The sequence below is a fragment of the Cannabis sativa genome, chromosome 1, assembly GCF_029168945.1.
Source record: "Cannabis sativa cultivar Pink pepper isolate KNU-18-1 chromosome 1, ASM2916894v1, whole genome shotgun sequence".
In the NCBI taxonomy this organism is placed as follows: Eukaryota; Viridiplantae; Streptophyta; class Magnoliopsida; order Rosales; family Cannabaceae; genus Cannabis; species Cannabis sativa.
This window is the reverse complement of record NC_083601.1, coordinates 12,523,266-12,542,881: the sequence shown is the minus strand read 5'-3', so window position 1 is coordinate 12,542,881 and position 19,616 is coordinate 12,523,266. Positions and strand designations below refer to the sequence as shown.

General features: G+C 31.9%; 4 protein-coding genes across 4 annotated transcripts; 1 reads left to right on the top strand and 3 right to left on the bottom strand.

Annotated features, from left to right (window-relative positions):
* Window positions 1–377: 377 nt before the first annotated feature.
* LOC115708143 (uncharacterized) lies at window positions 378–4,402 on the bottom strand. The gene is made up of 5 exons (XM_030636345.2): window positions 4,185–4,402; window positions 2,262–2,461; window positions 1,962–2,063; window positions 783–834; window positions 378–705 (listed from the first exon to the last, which is right to left on the bottom strand). Exons 1-5 carry the CDS (start codon window positions 4,273–4,275, stop codon window positions 587–589), a joined length of 564 nt encoding a protein of 187 aa, XP_030492205.1. The 5' UTR covers window positions 4,276–4,402; the 3' UTR covers window positions 378–586.
* A 731-nt stretch (window positions 4,403–5,133) lies between these two features.
* Window positions 5,134–5,724, top strand: LOC115703837 (RING-H2 finger protein ATL47-like). Its single transcript, XM_030631067.2, has one exon. The coding sequence runs from the start codon at window positions 5,134–5,136 to the stop codon at window positions 5,722–5,724; it is 591 nt and encodes a 196-aa protein (XP_030486927.2).
* Window positions 5,725–7,269: 1,545 nt separating this feature from the next.
* Window positions 7,270–8,129, bottom strand: LOC115703835 (RING-H2 finger protein ATL52-like). The gene has a single exon (XM_030631066.2). The coding sequence runs from the start codon at window positions 8,012–8,014 to the stop codon at window positions 7,400–7,402; it is 615 nt and encodes a 204-aa protein (XP_030486926.2). The 5' UTR covers window positions 8,015–8,129; the 3' UTR covers window positions 7,270–7,399.
* Window positions 8,130–14,103: 5,974 nt separating this feature from the next.
* On the bottom strand, window positions 14,104–17,966 carry LOC115708297 (uncharacterized). Its single transcript, XM_030636526.2, has 9 exons — window positions 17,805–17,966; window positions 17,648–17,709; window positions 17,363–17,453; window positions 17,099–17,185; window positions 16,891–16,944; window positions 15,985–16,163; window positions 15,292–15,374; window positions 15,089–15,189; window positions 14,104–14,742 (listed from the first exon to the last, which is right to left on the bottom strand). The coding sequence occupies exons 1-9, from the start codon at window positions 17,850–17,852 to the stop codon at window positions 14,530–14,532; spliced, it is 918 nt and encodes a 305-aa protein (XP_030492386.2). The 5' UTR covers window positions 17,853–17,966; the 3' UTR covers window positions 14,104–14,529.
* Between the last annotated feature and the right edge of the window lie 1,650 nt (window positions 17,967–19,616).

The following is a 19,616-nucleotide window of genomic DNA, read 5'->3' as shown; positions in this document are numbered from 1 at the left end:
TACTTATGCTAGTAAAAATAAATATTAAATTTATCTTACTTATAAACTTAAAACAATAAATATTTAGAACTATAAATATTTATCTCTATTTAACCTCCTCCTACTCTGATTTTATTGTACCATATTTTAGGGCTTTATTGTGTCTTTATTATTACATAACACAAAAACAGAAACAACAGATTTCATTACCCTGATGTTACATACTGCTGTGTATTAGAAATAACAGAATATCATTATTCATTTCCCTAAATCTGTCGACTAATTTCAGGAGTTATTTGTCTTTCTTATTTTACTTCTAAGGTTTTGTTGTTAAAAAACCTTTCTTTAAAGAACAACACTTGTAATTTGTAGACGCGAGAGTTTTATAAAGCGCAAAGTGCATGAAAAATTCTGGTAAGTCATAATATATTCATTTATATATATACATAGCACAAATAGAAAAATGGCAGTTAAGTACAGTAACAAGCTTACACAAACTAAATTGAAAACAATTTAGCTCCTATTCCAGTTTTACCTCTCTATAAAAAAACAAAACAAATAAACAAATTCCAGCTCTCATAAGCTACTAAACTTTCCTAATATTGTTTCAAGAAGAAGAACCGCCATGACGAAAATGGAGAACAGAGCGATAAATGGCAGCAACATGAAAGAAGAAAATAAGTATAATGATGAGATCATCCAACAGACCAACTATACCCAGTATGCCTACAAGATCAGCCAAAACAAGTCAAACAGAATATTAATATATAGGTCAACCATACCATGAAATATTGCGCGCTTACCTTCTGGAATGATATCAACCGGACTGAGTACGTAAACACCGCTCATTGCCATCTGTACACAGTAAGAAATTAAGAAATGATATGCAGCCCACAAACTACCAAAAATATATGTTGAAGAAAAGATACCTATATTCAAACATTATAGTTAATATACATGTACTGTTAGCTTGATCTTTAGTAAAAGAAAAATAACAATGTTAGCTTCATACTACAGAGAGAAAGAAACATTCCATCAATCTAGAATTTGGGATTTTAGATTCTGTTAAAAGTATCATGACCTGGATAAAGTATCTCATTGTCCTTATGGATGGAATCATGGTGATACCATTTAACTTATATTTGCTTATTGTTGCTTGACTAATGCCTGCTTTGTTTTACAATGTGCAGGGAAGACATAGTGTCAAGAGTCTGATATAATGGGCTGGCAAGAATCTTAGCTCAAAGTTTTGGGTATTCTTAGAACAATATGTTTCTATGGAAGCTCTCCAAATGTACCAAAGTTCGGACTAGGAGTGACATACTGTAAGAAATACTAATTCCCTTTCCCTTTGCTAATAAACAGTCTTATATGTGTACTTCTATTTCTACCAAGAAATAAAAGCACCAAATAAAATTTTATTGGTTCAATACCGTTTTCTACAATTCATTTGTTCATTGTTAAAGGTCCTCTACAAAGCCAAGCAAATAGTTTAACCTTATTTCTTACAAGTGCTTTGAGTCTCTTTATAGATTCTACAGTAGCAATACCAGGTATTGCTCAATCTTTTGGGTGTCTTCCCACTAGAATTAATGTAACATAACAATGCGACAGTAATTAATACTAAGATGAAAGTCATAATCATTGATTATAACGAACATCCAAACACATTTTTTGAATTCAATGTAGACCATGTTAAGTGATTTCCCTAGAAAAGCTAAATAAATAGGATGATAGAACCCGAGGAAAAGTTAATACAAATGCATTTGATGCGGTGCTATCTGAAAAACATGGACTAAGCTAATAAATAGATCATTAGGCAATGAAGAAAACTTTGAAGTTTGATGATAGTATTTTTAATGATGATGACTAATTATGAAAGAATTAAGACACCAACGATGTCAATAACATGTGTATGCATGTAAAGCTAAATGCAAAATGAAAGAACTTTAGACAGCAGTTAGTTGTGTCATTATCTTAACTGCAATGTAGATACGTGCCCTTATGACAAGGGGGAGAGATCGCTGAGGATCCATTAGTTCTCGTAACAACCTCCGTAAAAAGAAAGGAAGGTCTTGAAGTCTCTGCAGTAGAGAAAACCCATAATTCTGATATTAAAATGTTGAAGGTGCTTGAAGACAATCCCAAAATAGACATGAAACAAATTAGTCTAGACTCAAAGTGAAAGAAAATGGTCTCCTTTGGACAGCAGATAAATGCAAAGAACTACTTGCTTTCACATAGTAATATCGCTATTTATGGAACATAGTTAGCACAATCACCTGAAAAAGACCAAGAGTACGCCCAGCAAAATATCGATTGTATCTTTCAATCTTTCCCAGAACCTCCTCAGCATCATTTTCGTGGCGTTGTCTTAATGAAGCCTCACTTGGAACCAACAATGTAATTTCACGTCGACAAAGAGGACATTTACACGGCTGTAATGCTGATCCATGATGCCAAACAAGCATAATACAACCTCCTGATGATGAAAAGGAAACTATAAGTAACTAGTAAAAGTATATTTGTCTCATGATACAAGGAAGGCATAAAACTCTAAAATTCCATCCCCCAAAATCTTTAGATACTACATCTAACCCTTTCGTTTAAAACAACATATTGCATGTATTATATATTAGTACCCTATCTTTTCTTTGAAAATACATTTGGTAACGTTTTCAATAATACTTATTTGGTACCTTATATTTTGAAATTGTACATATTTGGTACCTTTAAAGTAAAATTTAATCAATATAATTTTTTAATTTGATTAAACGGTTCTCAATTATATGTAATTAAATAATTAAATTTAATTCAAAATTTATAAAATTGAAGATAGTTTGACTGCATTGATAAAATTTATCAAAAAATTTTGAGTTTAAGGTATCAAATATATATGCTTTCAAAATACATGGTACTAAATAAGTATTATTAAAAATACGGGATACCAAACCTGTATTTAGATAAAACATAAGGTACCAAATGTGTATACACCAATATATATATATATATATATATATATTACAAATGTATATATTTATAGAAATGCTCACAATGCCATACTCCGAAAACATACACACACATTTATAAATTATGTTCTCCATTGTCCCTCATAATTTGAGCAATGAAAGCTGGTTGTACCATCACTAATTTTCCTATCCTTAATTGTCAGAGTACATGTTGTATGCATACCTATACATTACTCTTCATCCTGAGCACTTTCGAGGAAGCTCTTTATTTGAATTTTGACCCAATGTGCACACAAACATGCACATTAAGTGTTAACAATTGTAAAGGAAAATGCGTTACTTCAAATGATTCAAATTAATATCATTTTTTTTTTTTTGAATTGGAACAAAATATCAATTCCATGGTTAAAAGGAACAAAGTCCTATAAAGTTAGGGGTCAGGCTTGACAAAGCTTAAGGAGCTACACAAATTTAACAAAGTAACCTAAAGAAGAAAACCATGCCTATTACAATGATGGAACAAATACAAATCTCACCCCAACTAGGAGACACAGATAGAATTGATCACAACCCCACACCAACACACAAAATAGTGGTTCAACTTTTAAAATATTGCAATTAGGCAACCCAACCCGAATTAGTGACAACACCAAAGTGTAAATAGATGAAAAGGACACAGATCAAACAAAACTGGCACAAGCCAATGTAACAAAGGGAAAATTGGTAAACACCATTATTATATCACTAAAAACGAAACCCACAGACTAACAAACACTTAAAACCAGAAAAATTGAAAAGAAACACACAAACGCACACAAAGCCAGTGAGATCCGCCAGAACTTCACCAAATTCTTCAAAATTGCAAGCTCTATCAATTCTTACACAACAAGATCACATCATATTAATTGTCCGAAATACATGAAGCCATTTAGTAATATATTACGAAACCTTAATATTTCTAATTTCATTTACCCAGAATTAAATTGCGTAAAAATTCAGCATCAAGCCAAACAGAGCGTTGCACACTAAATTTTAATTTCGGATTTAGAATCACTGAATGAAATAACGATAAATAGACTAGGTGATGATGATATAGAGCTCCCCTTATGACCTAATCTCAGCGTTTTCTTCGATTTAAATATATATATATATATATATATATATATATATGTGTGTGTGTGTGTGTGTTTTCTTGTGAAACTTGAATCGGAGAAAAATGAGAGAAAGAAAATGCACCGCAAAACCAGTGGGAGCAATTGGCTTGACAAGGAATGTTGAAGCTGCCATGGCATACTGCACAGCAATCATTCTCCGGAGGACCGTCCATTTTAACTCTGGGCACTTCCGCACCTGATTATTCTTTCATTAATATCTTTTTTCCTCTTTCATGCGAGGTACAACAATATTTATTTTCAAATATTGCAATTTACTCCTCAAACTCTCTCTCAACTATCACCCTAGGTCCCAAGGAAACAAAACTCCAGTTAACTACCGAACCAAATCTTTATTGTTATTTACAAAAGTTTAATTAAGAATTTTACAGTCAAATTTTAACATGTACTAAATCATGTTCTTTAGGTTTTTCTAGCCGTTAAAAATTCATTCTAAACTATTGAAATTGTTAGATTTAAGATTTTTTGTTTAATTTCATTTAATTTTACTATTTCAGCGATTGTTTATGTATTAAATCATGCTCTCCAGATTTTGATATCTACCAAATCATACTCCTCGAACTTTAATATATACTATATCATACCCCTGAACTATCCATGTTAGACTTTTTTTACTAAAATTAGACAAAAATCTTTAAATCTAACAATTTTAATAATTTAAAGGCATTTTTAACTAATAGGGACATGATTTGGTACCTGGTAAGATTTTTAATTAGCCTAAAATAATTCCACTAACACATTATTTCAAATACTAAAATAGGACATGATGTACCTTTTTAAGTAATGCATGTTAAAATTTTCCAATAACTTTTAACAGAACGTAAAAATGTAATATGCCCTTGTAATACCAAGCCGGGCCTATATAGTGTTAATAACCAATAGTGTCCTCATCAACACAGATAAAACTTAAGCTTTGCTATAACCGCCCACATTACCATAGTTTGCATATTTGAGTGGCATCTCACCCAACTTCCAATCTCTTCCTCTCTTGTCTTGATCTTATCATTATAGTCATGGCCAACGTTGACGATTCTGATCAGTCTGACGGCAGCGAAATCTCCACCAACAGAAATGACCCCATATTACACTTCCTCTTAATTGTGATTGTAATAGTAGCCTTCACCGTCTCCATCTACCGTCTCATCATTGCCATCCGCCGCCTCCGCCCCCAAATCAGGGGAAGTACCCTTCCCAATTCTCGAGTGCCTGCACAATCAGAGTCGACACAGGGCCCTGTCGATCATGATCATCAGCCGCCGACAGTAATCGAGCTGGTCCCGCCGCTTGAGAATGAAAAAAACGGCAGCAGAGGCCATGAACTATTATCGGTTGGACAAAACGACATCGTTTTCGAAAAAGCTGGCGAGGGAAGAATGGTGGGAAACGACGCCAATGTTTGTGCCGTTTGTCTTAGCGAATTCGCAGAGGAAGAGGAGCTGCGGATACTCCCTGAGTGCTTGCACTCGTTCCACAAGTCTTGCGTCGACACGTGGCTTTTCTCTCGTTCCACTTGTCCCATCTGCCGCACCAAAACCGCCCTACTGTCTCCGCTGCCGCCAGAGATCGGACGATATCGGACGGAGGAGAATGATCACCGTATATGATTCGTTGAGATCTCTGGCAATTCCTTGTTACCTCGGCATCATCACTCTTGTCTTTTTTCTTTCTTAGCAGTTTACTGAAATATAATAGTTAGAAAAAGAAAATGAAGATAGCATTTTTCTTTTTGAAAAATTAAAACTAGGGAAAGAGCAAAAGTGTTTAGTATACTTTAATTTACAGTTTATCTAATATTACTTTAGTTTAGTTTGCTTAAAGCTTTTGAGATCCTATATTATTTGGCGGTGTTTAATACTACGTACATCAATGTAAAGTCTCACATTTAGTTGGTTGTTTCTAATCGAAACAGGTGAGACCATAATCCACCAATTACAGTTTACCACCTCTTGTCTTGTCACCGTACTATGAGCATTTTTCTAAAATAAAAGAAATTGACATATTTATCACATGCAATATTATTCTCTTCTAATTTCACATCAAAATTGATTTTTTACTTCAAATATATACATATCAATATTCATTTCACACGATTTGTTTGAAATTTAAGGGTAAAAAAAACAAATAAACTACGAAAAAGTATAGACTTAACAATGTGTGGTACCTTTAGGAAAAAAAAAAGTATGGTACTTACGTACACACTCACTCTCGTTTATCTGCAAGTGCAAGGCAGTCTTGTTTCACAAGAATTCGGCTGATCATATAAACTTTTAGCAATTGGGGTTAGGTTAGTTATACATGCGGCATCATAAGTTGGTTAGTTTTCGATATTTGTTAATTGACCATTGCTACGCGACATGGCTAAAATTATAATTAGTTACTATTTTTTATAATCTTTAATAAAATAATTAAAATAAGTGTAATCTAAAATTAAATTGTATTAATAATAATTATTGCATTTAATAAAGGTGTTAAACACTATTAATATCCTTTGGTATTTTTCTTATTAATTTGGTTCTATTATCAAGTATTGTTATTTGGCACTTTAAGTTCCCAGTGTCACTTAATAATTAATTAGTAATTTATCATATTATTTATTAAATCAAGTGAAATTCCATATCAAAATAGATTTATAGCAGTATGCCACTTGATATATATAGTGCTCAACATTTCTCCTAAGCATTTTTCTTATCTTTCTCCTGAATTATATTGGAAATTCCCATACTCTAGTAGTACGTCATGGTACAATATGTATGCTATTTATCTTTGATTCTTGAGAGAAGTGAAGTTATTACGTACTATAACTAATGATCAAACATCTTGCTTTACATTTTTTGAAGTATGATATCAAGAATCTCATTTTATTTAGTATTAATAAATCCCCAATATGAAATCGAATATTAAAGATGAACTGCAAGTGGGGGATAACTGGCAACTGTACAAGTACCTAGAAAATTTCTATATGCTCGAATATGGATTAATGGTAACTATTAATATTCCACACATATGTTCAATTGATCACCATCGCTTTAGCCTTTATTTTAACAAAGTGAAATAATATTTACCATGTTCACTAATTAATAATAATCAATATTATCTTATTATATACTTCTCACACTATACCTTAAGTCCTAATTAACAACGCCAAGCAATAATAAACACATTTCATTCAATACAAATACATTTTTATTACAACATAACGTATTAATTTAATATATAATAGCTACGTAACGTGCCATATCTAAAATCTTTACCAATAATACGATCAATAATATGCCCTAGCTAGGTAGAATTCAACCTCGTCTCACCATGCCAACCGATCCTGGGCGAGGGGGAAGGCGTGGCATCACCGCGACACACCGGACAAGTAGAATGAGAAAAGAGCCACATGTCTATACAGGGTGCGTGAAACGAGTGCAAACACTCCGGCAAGGTCCGGAGCTCCTCCCCTTCTTCGAATTCGGCAAGGCATACCGCGCAAACCACACCCTCATCCTTATCGTATCCCCCGAAACCTTCGCCTTTCTTATACTTGTGCGCTGGGATAAGCTCGGCCACAGAGGCCTCGGTGCTATTCCCAGCTGGCTGCAGGTGCCACTGCTGCTGCTGCGGCTGCCGCTGCCTAGGGGCCTGGTTCTGGTTATATAAGCAGACACTGATGAGATGGTATATGGTGATTAAGACAGAGGTAGTTCCAGCTGCTATTAGGAGGAAAGTTAATTTGTGGTCCTTAAAGAGGCTTCCGATGCCATCTCGATCACCATCGTTGTTGTTGGCCATTAATTTAAAATTGTAGAGAATAGTATGTGATTTAAATGAGTATAACAATATGAAAAGAGTGGCTGAGTTACCAATATAATCAAGATAAGATGATGATATGATTAAGCGGTGGATCATGTTATGATGATATTGTCTATTATTATTATTAATGACGGTAATAGCAAAGACTATAATATGTCCAGTTCTACTGCTCCTCTCTCTTGTTCTCTGCCTTTTAATTTTGTTACAATTATTATTTTGTAGATGGAATTTTGATTTTATATACTTAAAAAATAAAAAAAAATTATTATTAAACCTAAAATTTAAACCCTAAAAAAACTAAGGGATTTTTCATCTATATACGTGTTTTTAGAAATATTTATAAAAAAAACAAAAATAATTTTAATTATTAAAAATATCGTTACGCGTACCGAGATATAAATAATGTACTCAACCAATTAGAGATATTGATCAATATATCATTCTAGCTAGCGTTTTCTTTTTTAACACCAATGTATTTTTTTTCCTTATTTAATATTTATTTTTATCATTTAAAAAGAAAAAAAAAATCAATTACACTATTAGTCCACGCTTAAATAATAAATATAGTGCCACTCCAATTTACTTTTTCAATGTCATCATTTAAAAATGTTGAAACCATATATTCAAAATCAAAGCAACTTTTTAGTTTATTTTATATGTTGTTAATCAAATCAAAAAAAAAAAAATTATGAGATGTTATTACAAAAATAGGACACTAAAGTATTAATTAGTTTGTGAAAAATATTATCTCATATATATTTTTATTACTTATTTTAGGTAGTTAACATTAAAAATTATAATTTTATTTTCAACCTATATATTATTGATCAAGATACAATTATATTACATTTTAGTTTATTTATTTTTATAGTAACTTTTACGTTATTTTTAAAGATATATAAAATTTAATATAATACAATAAAATAAATTTATATAGAATACATATCATATGGTAACTTTTACATGTAAAATTACAAACAATTTATAGTAATCTACGAGATTAGTTGAGAGGTATAAACAATTTGTAAGTTATCAGTTACTTCTTCTTTTTTATTAAGAAAAAAAATATAAAAGAAACTATAAGATTACTTTTAATTCCAAAACTTTAAATTGCTCGAAACTTCTATAGTTCCAACATGTCAAAATGATATAAATATAAGGTAACATTTTAGTTTCTTTTATACTTTATTAAGAGATAAATAACTAAACTTTAAATTTCACAAAAATTCATATGAAACAAGTTGATAACTTTAAAATTTATAATAAAAATAATTTTAAGTAACCCATGAAATTGATTGCTAATTTAAGATATATTTATGTTACTTTATTTAGCAATTTTTTCATGTTAATTAATATTTAAGGAATTAATAAATTATAATCAAATATAAAAAGTTATTAATAATATGTATATATATGAAATCTTACCAATAATTTTATTATCAAAACTAAATAATAATTATTTATTATTTTAAAATATAATTTATTTTATGATGTTTAAGGTACTATTTAATACTTTTATAAATAATTTTAAAAATCTATTAAAATTGCTCTATAATACAAGTTTAGCAAAGATACAAGATTAACTTTTAAATATGAATTAATAAAATATTATTAGTAACTCATGAAATTGGTTAGTTTATTAAAATTAATTTAAAGTTTGAATAATTTTTTAATTAATTTTTTTTTTTGTTAAAGTTTTTATTTATTAAATAAAAAAAAAACTAAAAAATTACATATATTTATGATTATTTTTCTAGTGAAGGTGAAAAAATATATGTTTCCCACATATTAAAATGGTCATCTTAAAGAGTAGGTTTTAATAGTATAATTATTGAGATCAAATAATTAGCAATTTGACAAGAAAAAAAAATATTTTTTTTTTAAGAAAAAGTAAGTTTTTTAATATTATAAACAAAAAAACTAAAAGAAAACAAAATGGTTGTCAGTGATTATTTAAAAAAAAAACACACTAAGCAAATGATTGAAAGGAAAAAAAAGAAAAAAAAAGTAAGTGTCCTCACAGCCAATTGAATAGGATTGATAACGTTTAGAAAATAATATACGAAACTATCGGTATTTTCCCCAAAGAAATAATACTGTACATTTGTATAATTAAAATCAAATTTTCGTTACCCAATGTAAAATTCTCAAAAAACTATACTTTTTTTTCAAAACCCCAAAAATACCCCCTCACAATTCTCTCTCTGCATCATCTCTCTCTCTCTCTATCTCACATCCCAGCCGCCACTCTCACCACCACCACCTCCGACTTCCATTCTCCGACCTCCAACCCTCACCGCCACCTCCGACCACCCGCACCAACACCCCGACCCAGCCCCACTCTCTCGGACCGCCTAAAAATCGCACCCCGAAAGCCCACTCTCTCTTCTTCTCTCTGAAATCGCAGAAAAAAAAAAATTGGTCCTGTCCGATGGTCGGACCATGGGTCCGACCAAATTGGACCCCATCGGACCCATGGTCCGACCATCTGACGGGACCAAATTTTTTTTTTTTTTTCTGCGATTTCAAAGAGAAAAATTGGTCCCGTCCGATGGTCGGACCATGGGTCCGATTTGGTCCGATGGTCGGACCATGGGTCCGATTTGGTCCGATGGTCGAACCATGGGTCCGATTTGGTCGGACCCCATCGGACCCATGGTCCGACCATCGGACGGGACCAATTTTTTTTTTTTTCTGCGACTTTCGGGGTGCAATTTTGGGCGGTCTGAGAGAGTGGGGCTGGGTCGGGGTGTTGGTGCGGGTGGTCGGAGGTGGCGGTGAGGGTCGGAGGTCGGAGAATGGAGGTGGTGGTGAGGGTGGCGGCTGGGATGTGAGATAGAGAGAGAGAGATGATGCAGAGAGAGAATTGTGAGGGGGTATTTTTGGGGTTTTGAAAAAAAAAGGTATAGTTTTTTTAGGTTTTAAGTTTTTGGTTTAATAATAAAAATTTTTTATTTTTTAAGTATATAAAATCAAAATTATCCTTAGTAAATGGGTGCAATTTTCATTTTCTTTTTCTTTAAACATTTTATTCTTTTTATATATACTAGAAATGTTACTTGTCAAAGTCATGCATGCATGAATAGTTTTAGTTTTAGACATAAATTATGCAATTTATAATAATTTATGTGTAATTTATAATGCTATTTATTTTTTATTTATTATAAATTACATATATGCTATATTTTAAACATATGATATTTTTTTTGAAAAAATTGAATAGTTTTAAAAAATATCATAAATATAATTTATAATAAATAATATTTAATGTTTAATTTCGATAATAATAGTAAAATAATCATATATTTCGAAACTCAAATAAATAATTAATTTTCCTAAAAAAAAATAAATAAATACTTGATTATTATTGAACTCATCAATAAAATAATTCAATTTATTAATTTCATTATTGCTCCATATAAATAAAGAATTGCACTCTTTGACAATATACAATTATATTTACAGAATTCTTACATGTAGTTCATTGATATAATATAAGTTGTTTGTCTTCCAATTATTAGTTTATAATTAGAGTTGGTCAAAATTACTATTTTACCCTTCTAATTACCATTATAGATTTGGATCCAATACTCCTAAAATTAACACTTTAAGGGTCCGTTTGGTATGCAGAAGTTAACTAGATTGGATTGGAAAAGATTGAACTAGACTGGACAAGATTGGATTATGCAGAATGTAATCATGTATTTGGTTTAAAAATAGACTGGACTATTTTATTTATTTCCTTTTAAAAATAAACTTAAATTAAATAAAAATATATAATAATAATTAAATAAATAAAAATAAATAATTTGCAATAAAAAAAATAAATAATAAATAATAAAAATAATTAAATTATAAAATAAAATAAAATAATATATCATATATAATCAAATATATATCATAAATATATAATAAAATAATTTATTATATTTTATTAAATAAATAATTAAAATAATAAAATAAAAATACTTGAATAATATAAAATTATTTATGCTAAATATTATTTTATTGCAAATATTAATTTTCTAAAATATTGATACAATTTTCTAATAATTTAAAAAAGAATATATAATTTTATAATTATCTTATTAATCAATTTAAGTAATTATTATTTAATTAATATTATTTTAAAATTTAAAAGCTTATGTATGATAATTCAAAATTATACATTTTTAATAATTCTAATGAATAAGTTTTTAATAAAAAAAATTATAAATAAATTTGTAATAATTCTTTCATTTAAACTCTTATTAAATTTAAAATATATTAACAAAATCAAAATTAAAAAAAACAATAAAAATAATCTCACTCACCTGCATGGGATTATTAATCTCACCCTGCTGGATGGGATAAATAATCTCAGACATATGAGATTAGTTATATTAGTTATCCAGACTTCCAACATGCCCAAATATGGACTGGACAAATTAGCCTGTCTAATCTAGTCCAGTCCTGCGTACTAAACGGACCCTAAGGGAACTAATATTGTATAACATGTTCCCAGTCATTCATGTTATTAAGCTCTCAAAACAAAAGTTGTAAGAATCATCTTCTCTAAGAAACTTTAACAAATGAATCAAAGAACTTGTTGCCCCTAATTTCGCCCAATATACGATATACGTGGACCAATTAGACAGGGACACGTGGATCAAGCAATTTTAGAATATTTGCTAAGTCTTTATGCCATAAGGTAACGTCCAGGACGTAGGTCCCGGAGAAGGCACATGGAACTCAATATGCTCCCGGAAGCCCATATAACGTTAAGGCATCTCCGCGAGGTGTCAGGTTTCTCATGAGCATTCAAGTCGCATTAAATGCCGCATGGGAAGAAGCGTGTTGGGACTGCTACATGCAATAAAGTCTGACGGCACAACCTCCAACCAGCAGCGCCACAGTAATGATCATTTAAGTCTAGCGACGGCTACACTGTGAAGAGTCACGTCAATCAAAAGGCAAAAAGGACATTCCACATAAAAACCCTACAACACCTAGGGATTTGACCATGCATTACCCATTGTATATTCATTGGGAATACCCAACTTTATGGATACTTACAGATACACTTGTAAGGACAATTCTAGGGATTACCCCCACCAAAAACACTATAAATACCCCCTCAAAGCTCATTAAATGGGATCGAGAATCTTGGGCTACATATGAGCAAGTAGAGTAAATACTCACCAAGAACATTCTCTGTATTTATAAGGGTGAAATTCTCCCAAGTATATTCTCTGTATTAAATACATCCATAAATAACAAAGACTCGTGGACTAAGGCTCATTAACGCCCCAACCACGTAAAAATCCTTCTCTCACTTTCTTACAGCTCGGTAATTTTATAATATTTTATTAGTTGCCGAAATGTCAGTCAACAGAACTCAATGAACACAAATAAGAGTTCATGTATACTTAGGATTTAGACTTATTTACTAATGATCATCATGGTGTTATGAATAATTCTTTCATGGTAAACGACATGTGTAATAAAAGATGTTATTTCATATCGGTCCATTCATGCATAATCAAATTATACACAACATCTACACTACATGTATATCTACATATGTGATCCAAATCAAAATCACACACACTAGAGTATAGTGTATAAAAAAATAATACCTTAAGTTTCTCTTTCGTTTAAGCTCTTGCAGCTCCTAGCTGGTGCCATAGCGAAAACGAGGTAAAAAATGCTAGGAAAACAGAGATTGGCGACAAGGAAATTGAAGAAGAGAGGACCAACATCTACTACTGATGTTAAAAAAACTAAATCCATAGATTCTGTACTTGGTATTGAACCAATGGATTTCAATGATGAAGAGAATGAGGAGATGGGGATATGAGGAGGAAAGATGAAGGTGTTGATTCACAGTGTGATTTAAGACAGCCATTATCTTCTAACTCATCTCTTAGAGCTATTAAACAGCAACCGAATATTTGTAAAGACTTCGCATATATTCTAGGATCGAATAAGCAATGCAATAGTAACTCCAGACCGGGGATGAAATCTCATTCAGCTAAAATGAGACCTGGTTTGATGGGACTACAACAAGAGAATATCATTAGTGATGTTGCTCAATTCATGGAGGCCAATAGGCTATGTAACAGTAATCTCAAACAAGGTATGATGTGTAATAAATTTAAAATAGAGTTTTTACTAACAAAATTTGAAAAAACATTACAAATATACAAATATTTGATACTTATACCGCTAAAATAAATATTGAATTTATACTGTTTACAAATTTAAAACTTTAGATATTTATGCTGTTATTGGAAAGAATATAAGAAAAGAGAAACAATGACGAGTTTTGTCTAGTGAGAAGGAAGAGAAGATAATCACTAACGATTGCCAATTTCTTATGCCCCTCTAAAAACAATTTGGAGCAAAGAATCTCCACTTCTCTCTAATGGAAGACCTATTTCATTAATGTTCACTTAGCTAAAAAAATAATTATTATGTATATAGAAAAATAAATTTAAAAAACAAAAGAAACTCAACAATGATATTAATAAACTCTTAAAGAGTGTAAAAGAAAAGAAGCAGAACAGAAAATATTGGTTCGTATGTATGAAACCAAAACACGTTGGGTAGATTTTTTGCTTTTCTCTCATTCATCCAAGACCACTACAGCTTGAAACGTGCTTAATGGCCTCTTCTTCCATTTCCACAAGTTGGCGGCAGAAGGTTTCAACATCCCGAGCCTCTTCTTTCAACGCGAAACGATATTCCTTCCACTGGTAACCGGGGCCTTCCTTTGATATTGGAGTGGAAACTTTTCCCAACACGTTGAACCCCTTTCGATCAATAGATAGCATGTATGCATCCTTTAGAGTAACACCACGTACGTCAGTTAATGATAGAGTTCTCACCAATGATTAACCAGAAAAAACTCATAAAATAAAATTATATGCCTTGAATTAATGAAGATGTCCTCAGAAGCAACTGCCACTAACATGTCACACTATGCTTATTATAGGATTACTTCACAAAAATAATTTCTGGATTATTGTATCAGATGTCCAAAATAAAATTGACTTGTTCAATTGTGTTTTGACTTAATTATTAACTCTCTCATAAATTATATTGACAAGATCATAATCAGCTATGCTCTCAGTTGCTGCAATTCATACATAGTAACATTGTTTTACTATATCTCACTTTATCTTATACCTTTGCATTTGCATTCAAGTAGGTGAGGCAAAACAGCATCAGGGCTCGGCGCCTTGCTTCACTTTGATTAATCCCATCAATTATCTTAGCAGACAAAGGAGCTGCAAAAGAGAGACAGCGTAGATTAGAGCAAACACTCTTCCTCTAAGGTTTGTATGAGAGAGAAACAACCCTTAAAAAAGCACAAGGAATAAGGTTATCACCTAACCGATCAACTTTAGAAGAGTTCATATCCTCAAAGTCTACTTCATGGGTGCTTCCATTGCCATCAATGAAAACACATGATCTGAACAAGTAAAAATCTTAAGTTATAAGATCATCAAAATTGTAGCTTCTAATTGGTTTTCTGAGTGAAAATAATAGAAAATAGGTTTTGATAAAAGCAGCTCAATGAGCCTCAACAATTCATTCCAACTTTATAGCCAAAAGGCTTGAATATGAAAAGTACTAGAACAAGGATAGCTCACCAAAATGGAGAGAGAAAACACTAACAATAAAGTAATATTCTCTGAAATCAATAACCGAAAGGAGAGAGAATGAAAACTAGCAATATTGCCTAATGATTGCAATTAAAAGTTAGTAAAAGGGCAGCTGATACAACTCTGTAAATGGTGACCAAAAATGACCTGTGACCAATGAGTAACCAATGACCAAATGAGTCTCATTTACTAATGTTCTGGTCCCTTGGCCTAGATCAAAATCCTCCTCCATTGTGGATTTCAAAAGCTACATACTGCCACTCTTATGACAGATATGTTACTATCATGCATATACATACCATTATTCTTATCCAGATATGTTATAATCATGCATAAACAGAACAGCGTACTAGTTATCTTCTGAACATAATTCTAATTGGACAGTACAATACAAATTTTAGAGTATGAGATCCTTACCTTGGATTAAACTTATAAATCACGTATTCTTCGTCCGCTTCTAGTAAGGTTTTAAGGTTTTCAGTTCGAGATGTATCATGAATATTAGAAGAGCTTAATACACCGGAAACTGTGTAACTGAACTCTCTAATTGCATTCTGTTCAGAGAAGATGATTTCTCTGAGGCTCTCTGTGGCAGACTGATCTCATAACAAAAACAGAAAGCTGGTCAGTTGAATAATTGAGAATCACACACTTAGGACATGTTTAGTGCACTGTAAAAGAACTCCATAATGTGGCAATCAAATGCAGCACTGTGTTTGGTAGAGCCTTTCTATTGTATTACACGATACAAAATCCAACCAAAAATCAAACACAGATTTGTTAAAAAACAAAGTACTGCACTGTACTGTATAATCCAAATGTATCGTGAAAAGTTTTTTTAGACAATACAAACTGTCAATTGACAGTGTACTAATGAGTTTCATTCATCTATGGTATGTCACTACAATCAAGCACTAATGAGTTTGCAAGTCCTTCCATCAAATATAAATTAATTACACTAAGAACCAAGAACAAGAACAGTAAATAAGATCATATTCTAAAGCTCTCTCTCTCTCTCTTGCCTCTCTTTTTGCTTGATAAAACCTATATCATCAATTTGTAAGATAATCTGATCTTATCTATGTTTGTGTAGTCTTAAGATACCATCCAAAGTTAAAGATATTTGGAAAAAAAAAAAAGGTAATGATATTGAGATGTTTATTAAATTTTCGACCAGAGAGAAAGAGAGAGAGTGGAATAATAAATTGTAAAACTATATAAAGGCACAATTAGTAATTAAATATAACGGTTTTCTAATTGGATCAATTCAGATTCTTCAGATTAAGGCATAGTCCACAAGTACTAGAAGTGACACTGTAATACCTTTTCATCTTTATGGGGTACAACATCACCAGTCAGAGCAACTCGAGCTGGTAACTGCAGAATGAAATCAAATCATCTTTAGGTGTAACACTGTAAGTACTAAATTATATAATTTAAAGTCAAATCCTTTATGTATCTTAAGTCACACAGCCTCAAATGTTGTCACAAAGGGCACCACCATAACTATTAGGCAGCCACCATCACTAACCTTTTTTATCGATCTGAGCAAGCTTGCTAATGGACCAGGGTAGGGAGTAGTCACGGAAAATGAGCCACGTTCATCGATGATCATGTTCTGGAAGAGAATGAGAAGCAAATACAAGACACAAAACTGAGACTAAACAAATTTTATAAAACTTCTACTTAATGATTCTAATGTTTTCTCCTAAAATAATTATGAAAAATTTAGAGAATGGCATATATATGATTGTTCACCATGGTTGCACATATAAAACAAAAAATACAAGCTTACCACATTATGCAACTCCTTCTCAGGCACCCAAATATATGGTTTTCCCTTTCTCACTATGTATTTAACCTTTGATGTATATATATCATTCTTGCTGAAACAAACAGAGGTATAAGCTATCATTTAAAGAAGCTTGATTGACTTTTATTCTTTTCTTCAGCCAATTGGGTTTACAATTTCGTCAATTTTCTTTATGAATTTTGATTAGTAAGAGCATAACTTGAGCTCCCTCCATAGGAAAAGTAACATGAAAACAACAGGAAAAGCCTTAAATATAAGGGTACCTACCTTCCTTTAGCGTCAGCTTTAATGGTGTTGAGGTGGCCTTGCCAGTTTGAAGCCAAAATGTTCTGCAAATATATTAAAGGCCAGAGAAGTAGTTATGTTTTGCCCACAAAGAACGAAACGCCATAGCATTATTCAGAGAAAATGGTTGAGAGGGAACCTTGCACTTTTCGGCAAATGTTAACACCGTTGCCCTGTTTGGCTTCATGATTAGATTCGTTATGTTTGAGTAGCGCACGCCCACCAAGTGGTCGATGAAACTACCGCTTGATATATAGAAGAGGGCTACAGCTGTGGCCCGTGGGGTGTAACTTGTTTATTAAATATATCTTAATTTCCCTCCTTGGTTTTGTAGCTCAAAAATTTCTTTACAAAACTAAATTTGTACCATTAATTTGTCCAATTTTTTTTTGTACAGTGTATACTTTAAATTTATTGAGAAAACTTAAAAGTGGCCTTTAGTATACTTTAAATTTATTCGAGGTCTGGAACCAAGGTTGGGGTTGAGGCGAGTTCAGGGCTAGGTTCGGGGCTAGGGTTTAGGGTCTAGGGTCCGAGTTCGGGGTCTAAGGTCTAAGTCTGGGGGCGGGATCTAGGGTCCAGGGTACGAGTTTGAGTCCCGGATGTTGGGTTTTATACCCTAAATAAAAGTTTTCCATGTAATCTCATTTATTTATTTAATAAAGAAAATATAAAATATTTTATGATTATGTCAATTGCTTGATTCATGCGTTTTGTTTTTACGTGATTATATGTTTAATATTTAAAGGGATAAGTTGAGGAATACATCTTTTTTGTATCCATTAATCAAAAATACCTTCATATTTTATTTCATTAAAATCTACCCACTTTTATGAGTGGGTTGCCTAATATATCCTTACCCTCTACTTGAGTGTAGCACATGATTTACATTAATTTAAGGGGTATAATAGGGACATCATCTATAAAAGTGGGTATATCTTAAAAGAATATGGAAATGAAGGTAAAAATTAAATCAAATAAAGTGAAGTGGGTATACAATACAATTTCCTCATATTTAAACTATTTGTTATTCGTATTTTTGGTAAGAGACACGTGAATTCATAATATAAGCTTAAGGACCATCAGTGGACCCAAATAACATAAGCTAGGGTTGTTTATCAAACCGTTTAAAGTTTAAACTACCCGCACTACAAAAAAAAAAATATGGTTTGAAATCCTTTGCAATGGGGTCGCGATTTGAGTTTTTCCTAAACTGCGCTGTGCGGTGCGGTTTGCAGTTTTGAATTGTTAATATGTAGGTCAAACCGTATCGCACCACATATTATAAAAATACCATTTCTTATATTTATTTAGGTCCAATATGTGAAGGCCCATCCCAAAGCCCACTAATTATTATATGGTTGAATCTTGAAACTTTTTTTCATATCTATTTTTAAGTCTTGTGGTATTTTTGACAAGTGTTGTTCAAGCTTACTTGTATTTGTGATAGTTTAACTATGTGGTGATAGTCCAAACTGCGAAAATCGCACTACACTATTTTTTGTAGTGCAATTTTTTAGTTTCACGGTGCAGTTTGAGAAATTAAAAAAATCGCATGTGCAGGTTGGTTTGAAAAAATGGTCAAAACTGCAACACCCGCACCGCAAGCAGCCTTAATATAAATTGGGTCGAGCCCATGATGCATTCTACCTTTCGAGAATTCAAAAACATAACTCGCTTAGGTGAGGTTCTGTCAAGCCTTGTCATATTCGGAAGGTCTATCTTCGTGTATCTAGAAGAGGTCCTCAACGTGTATCCGGAAGCCTAATATAGTTTCTCATTTTCTATCTCGCACAAGATTAGGAATTATTTTTCCAAAATCTCGGGCAGAGAATAATATCTTGCTAAAAAGAGAAATAGGATAATTCAAAATCAAGTAATTAATATGTCATTAATGACCCATGAATACAAGACACAGTATGAACATCTAGCTTCGTGATAAGGCCTCCAT

Bases quoted from the DNA above. Each gene is read 5' to 3' on its own strand.
- LOC115708143 (XM_030636345.2), bottom strand. From the start codon at position 4,275: ATGGACGGTCCTCCGGAGAATGATTGCTGTGCAGTATGCCATGGCAGC. The intron at 2,064-2,261 runs GTGATTGTGCTA...TCTCTACTGCAG, and splicing joins GTACTCTTGGTCTTTTTCAG to AGACTTCAAGACCTTCCTTT. The intron at 706-782 runs GTAAGCGCGCAA...CTGATCTTGTAG, and splicing joins GGTTGATATCATTCCAGAAG to GCATACTGGGTATAGTTGGT.
- LOC115703837 (XM_030631067.2), top strand. From the start codon at position 5,134: ATGGCCAACGTTGACGATTCTGATCAGTCTGACGGCAGCGAAATCTCC.
- LOC115703835 (XM_030631066.2), bottom strand. From the start codon at position 8,014: ATGATCCACCGCTTAATCATATCATCATCTTATCTTGATTATATTGGT.
- LOC115708297 (XM_030636526.2), bottom strand. From the start codon at position 17,852: ATGAAGCCAAACAGGGCAACGGTGTTAACATTTGCCGAAAAGTGCAAG. The intron at 17,454-17,647 runs GTAGGTACCCTT...TGTTTGTTTCAG, and splicing joins AAAGCTGACGCTAAAGGAAG to CAAGAATGATATATATACAT. The intron at 14,743-15,088 runs GTATAAGATAAA...GTTACTCTAAAG, and splicing joins ACTTGAATGCAAATGCAAAG to GATGCATACATGCTATCTAT.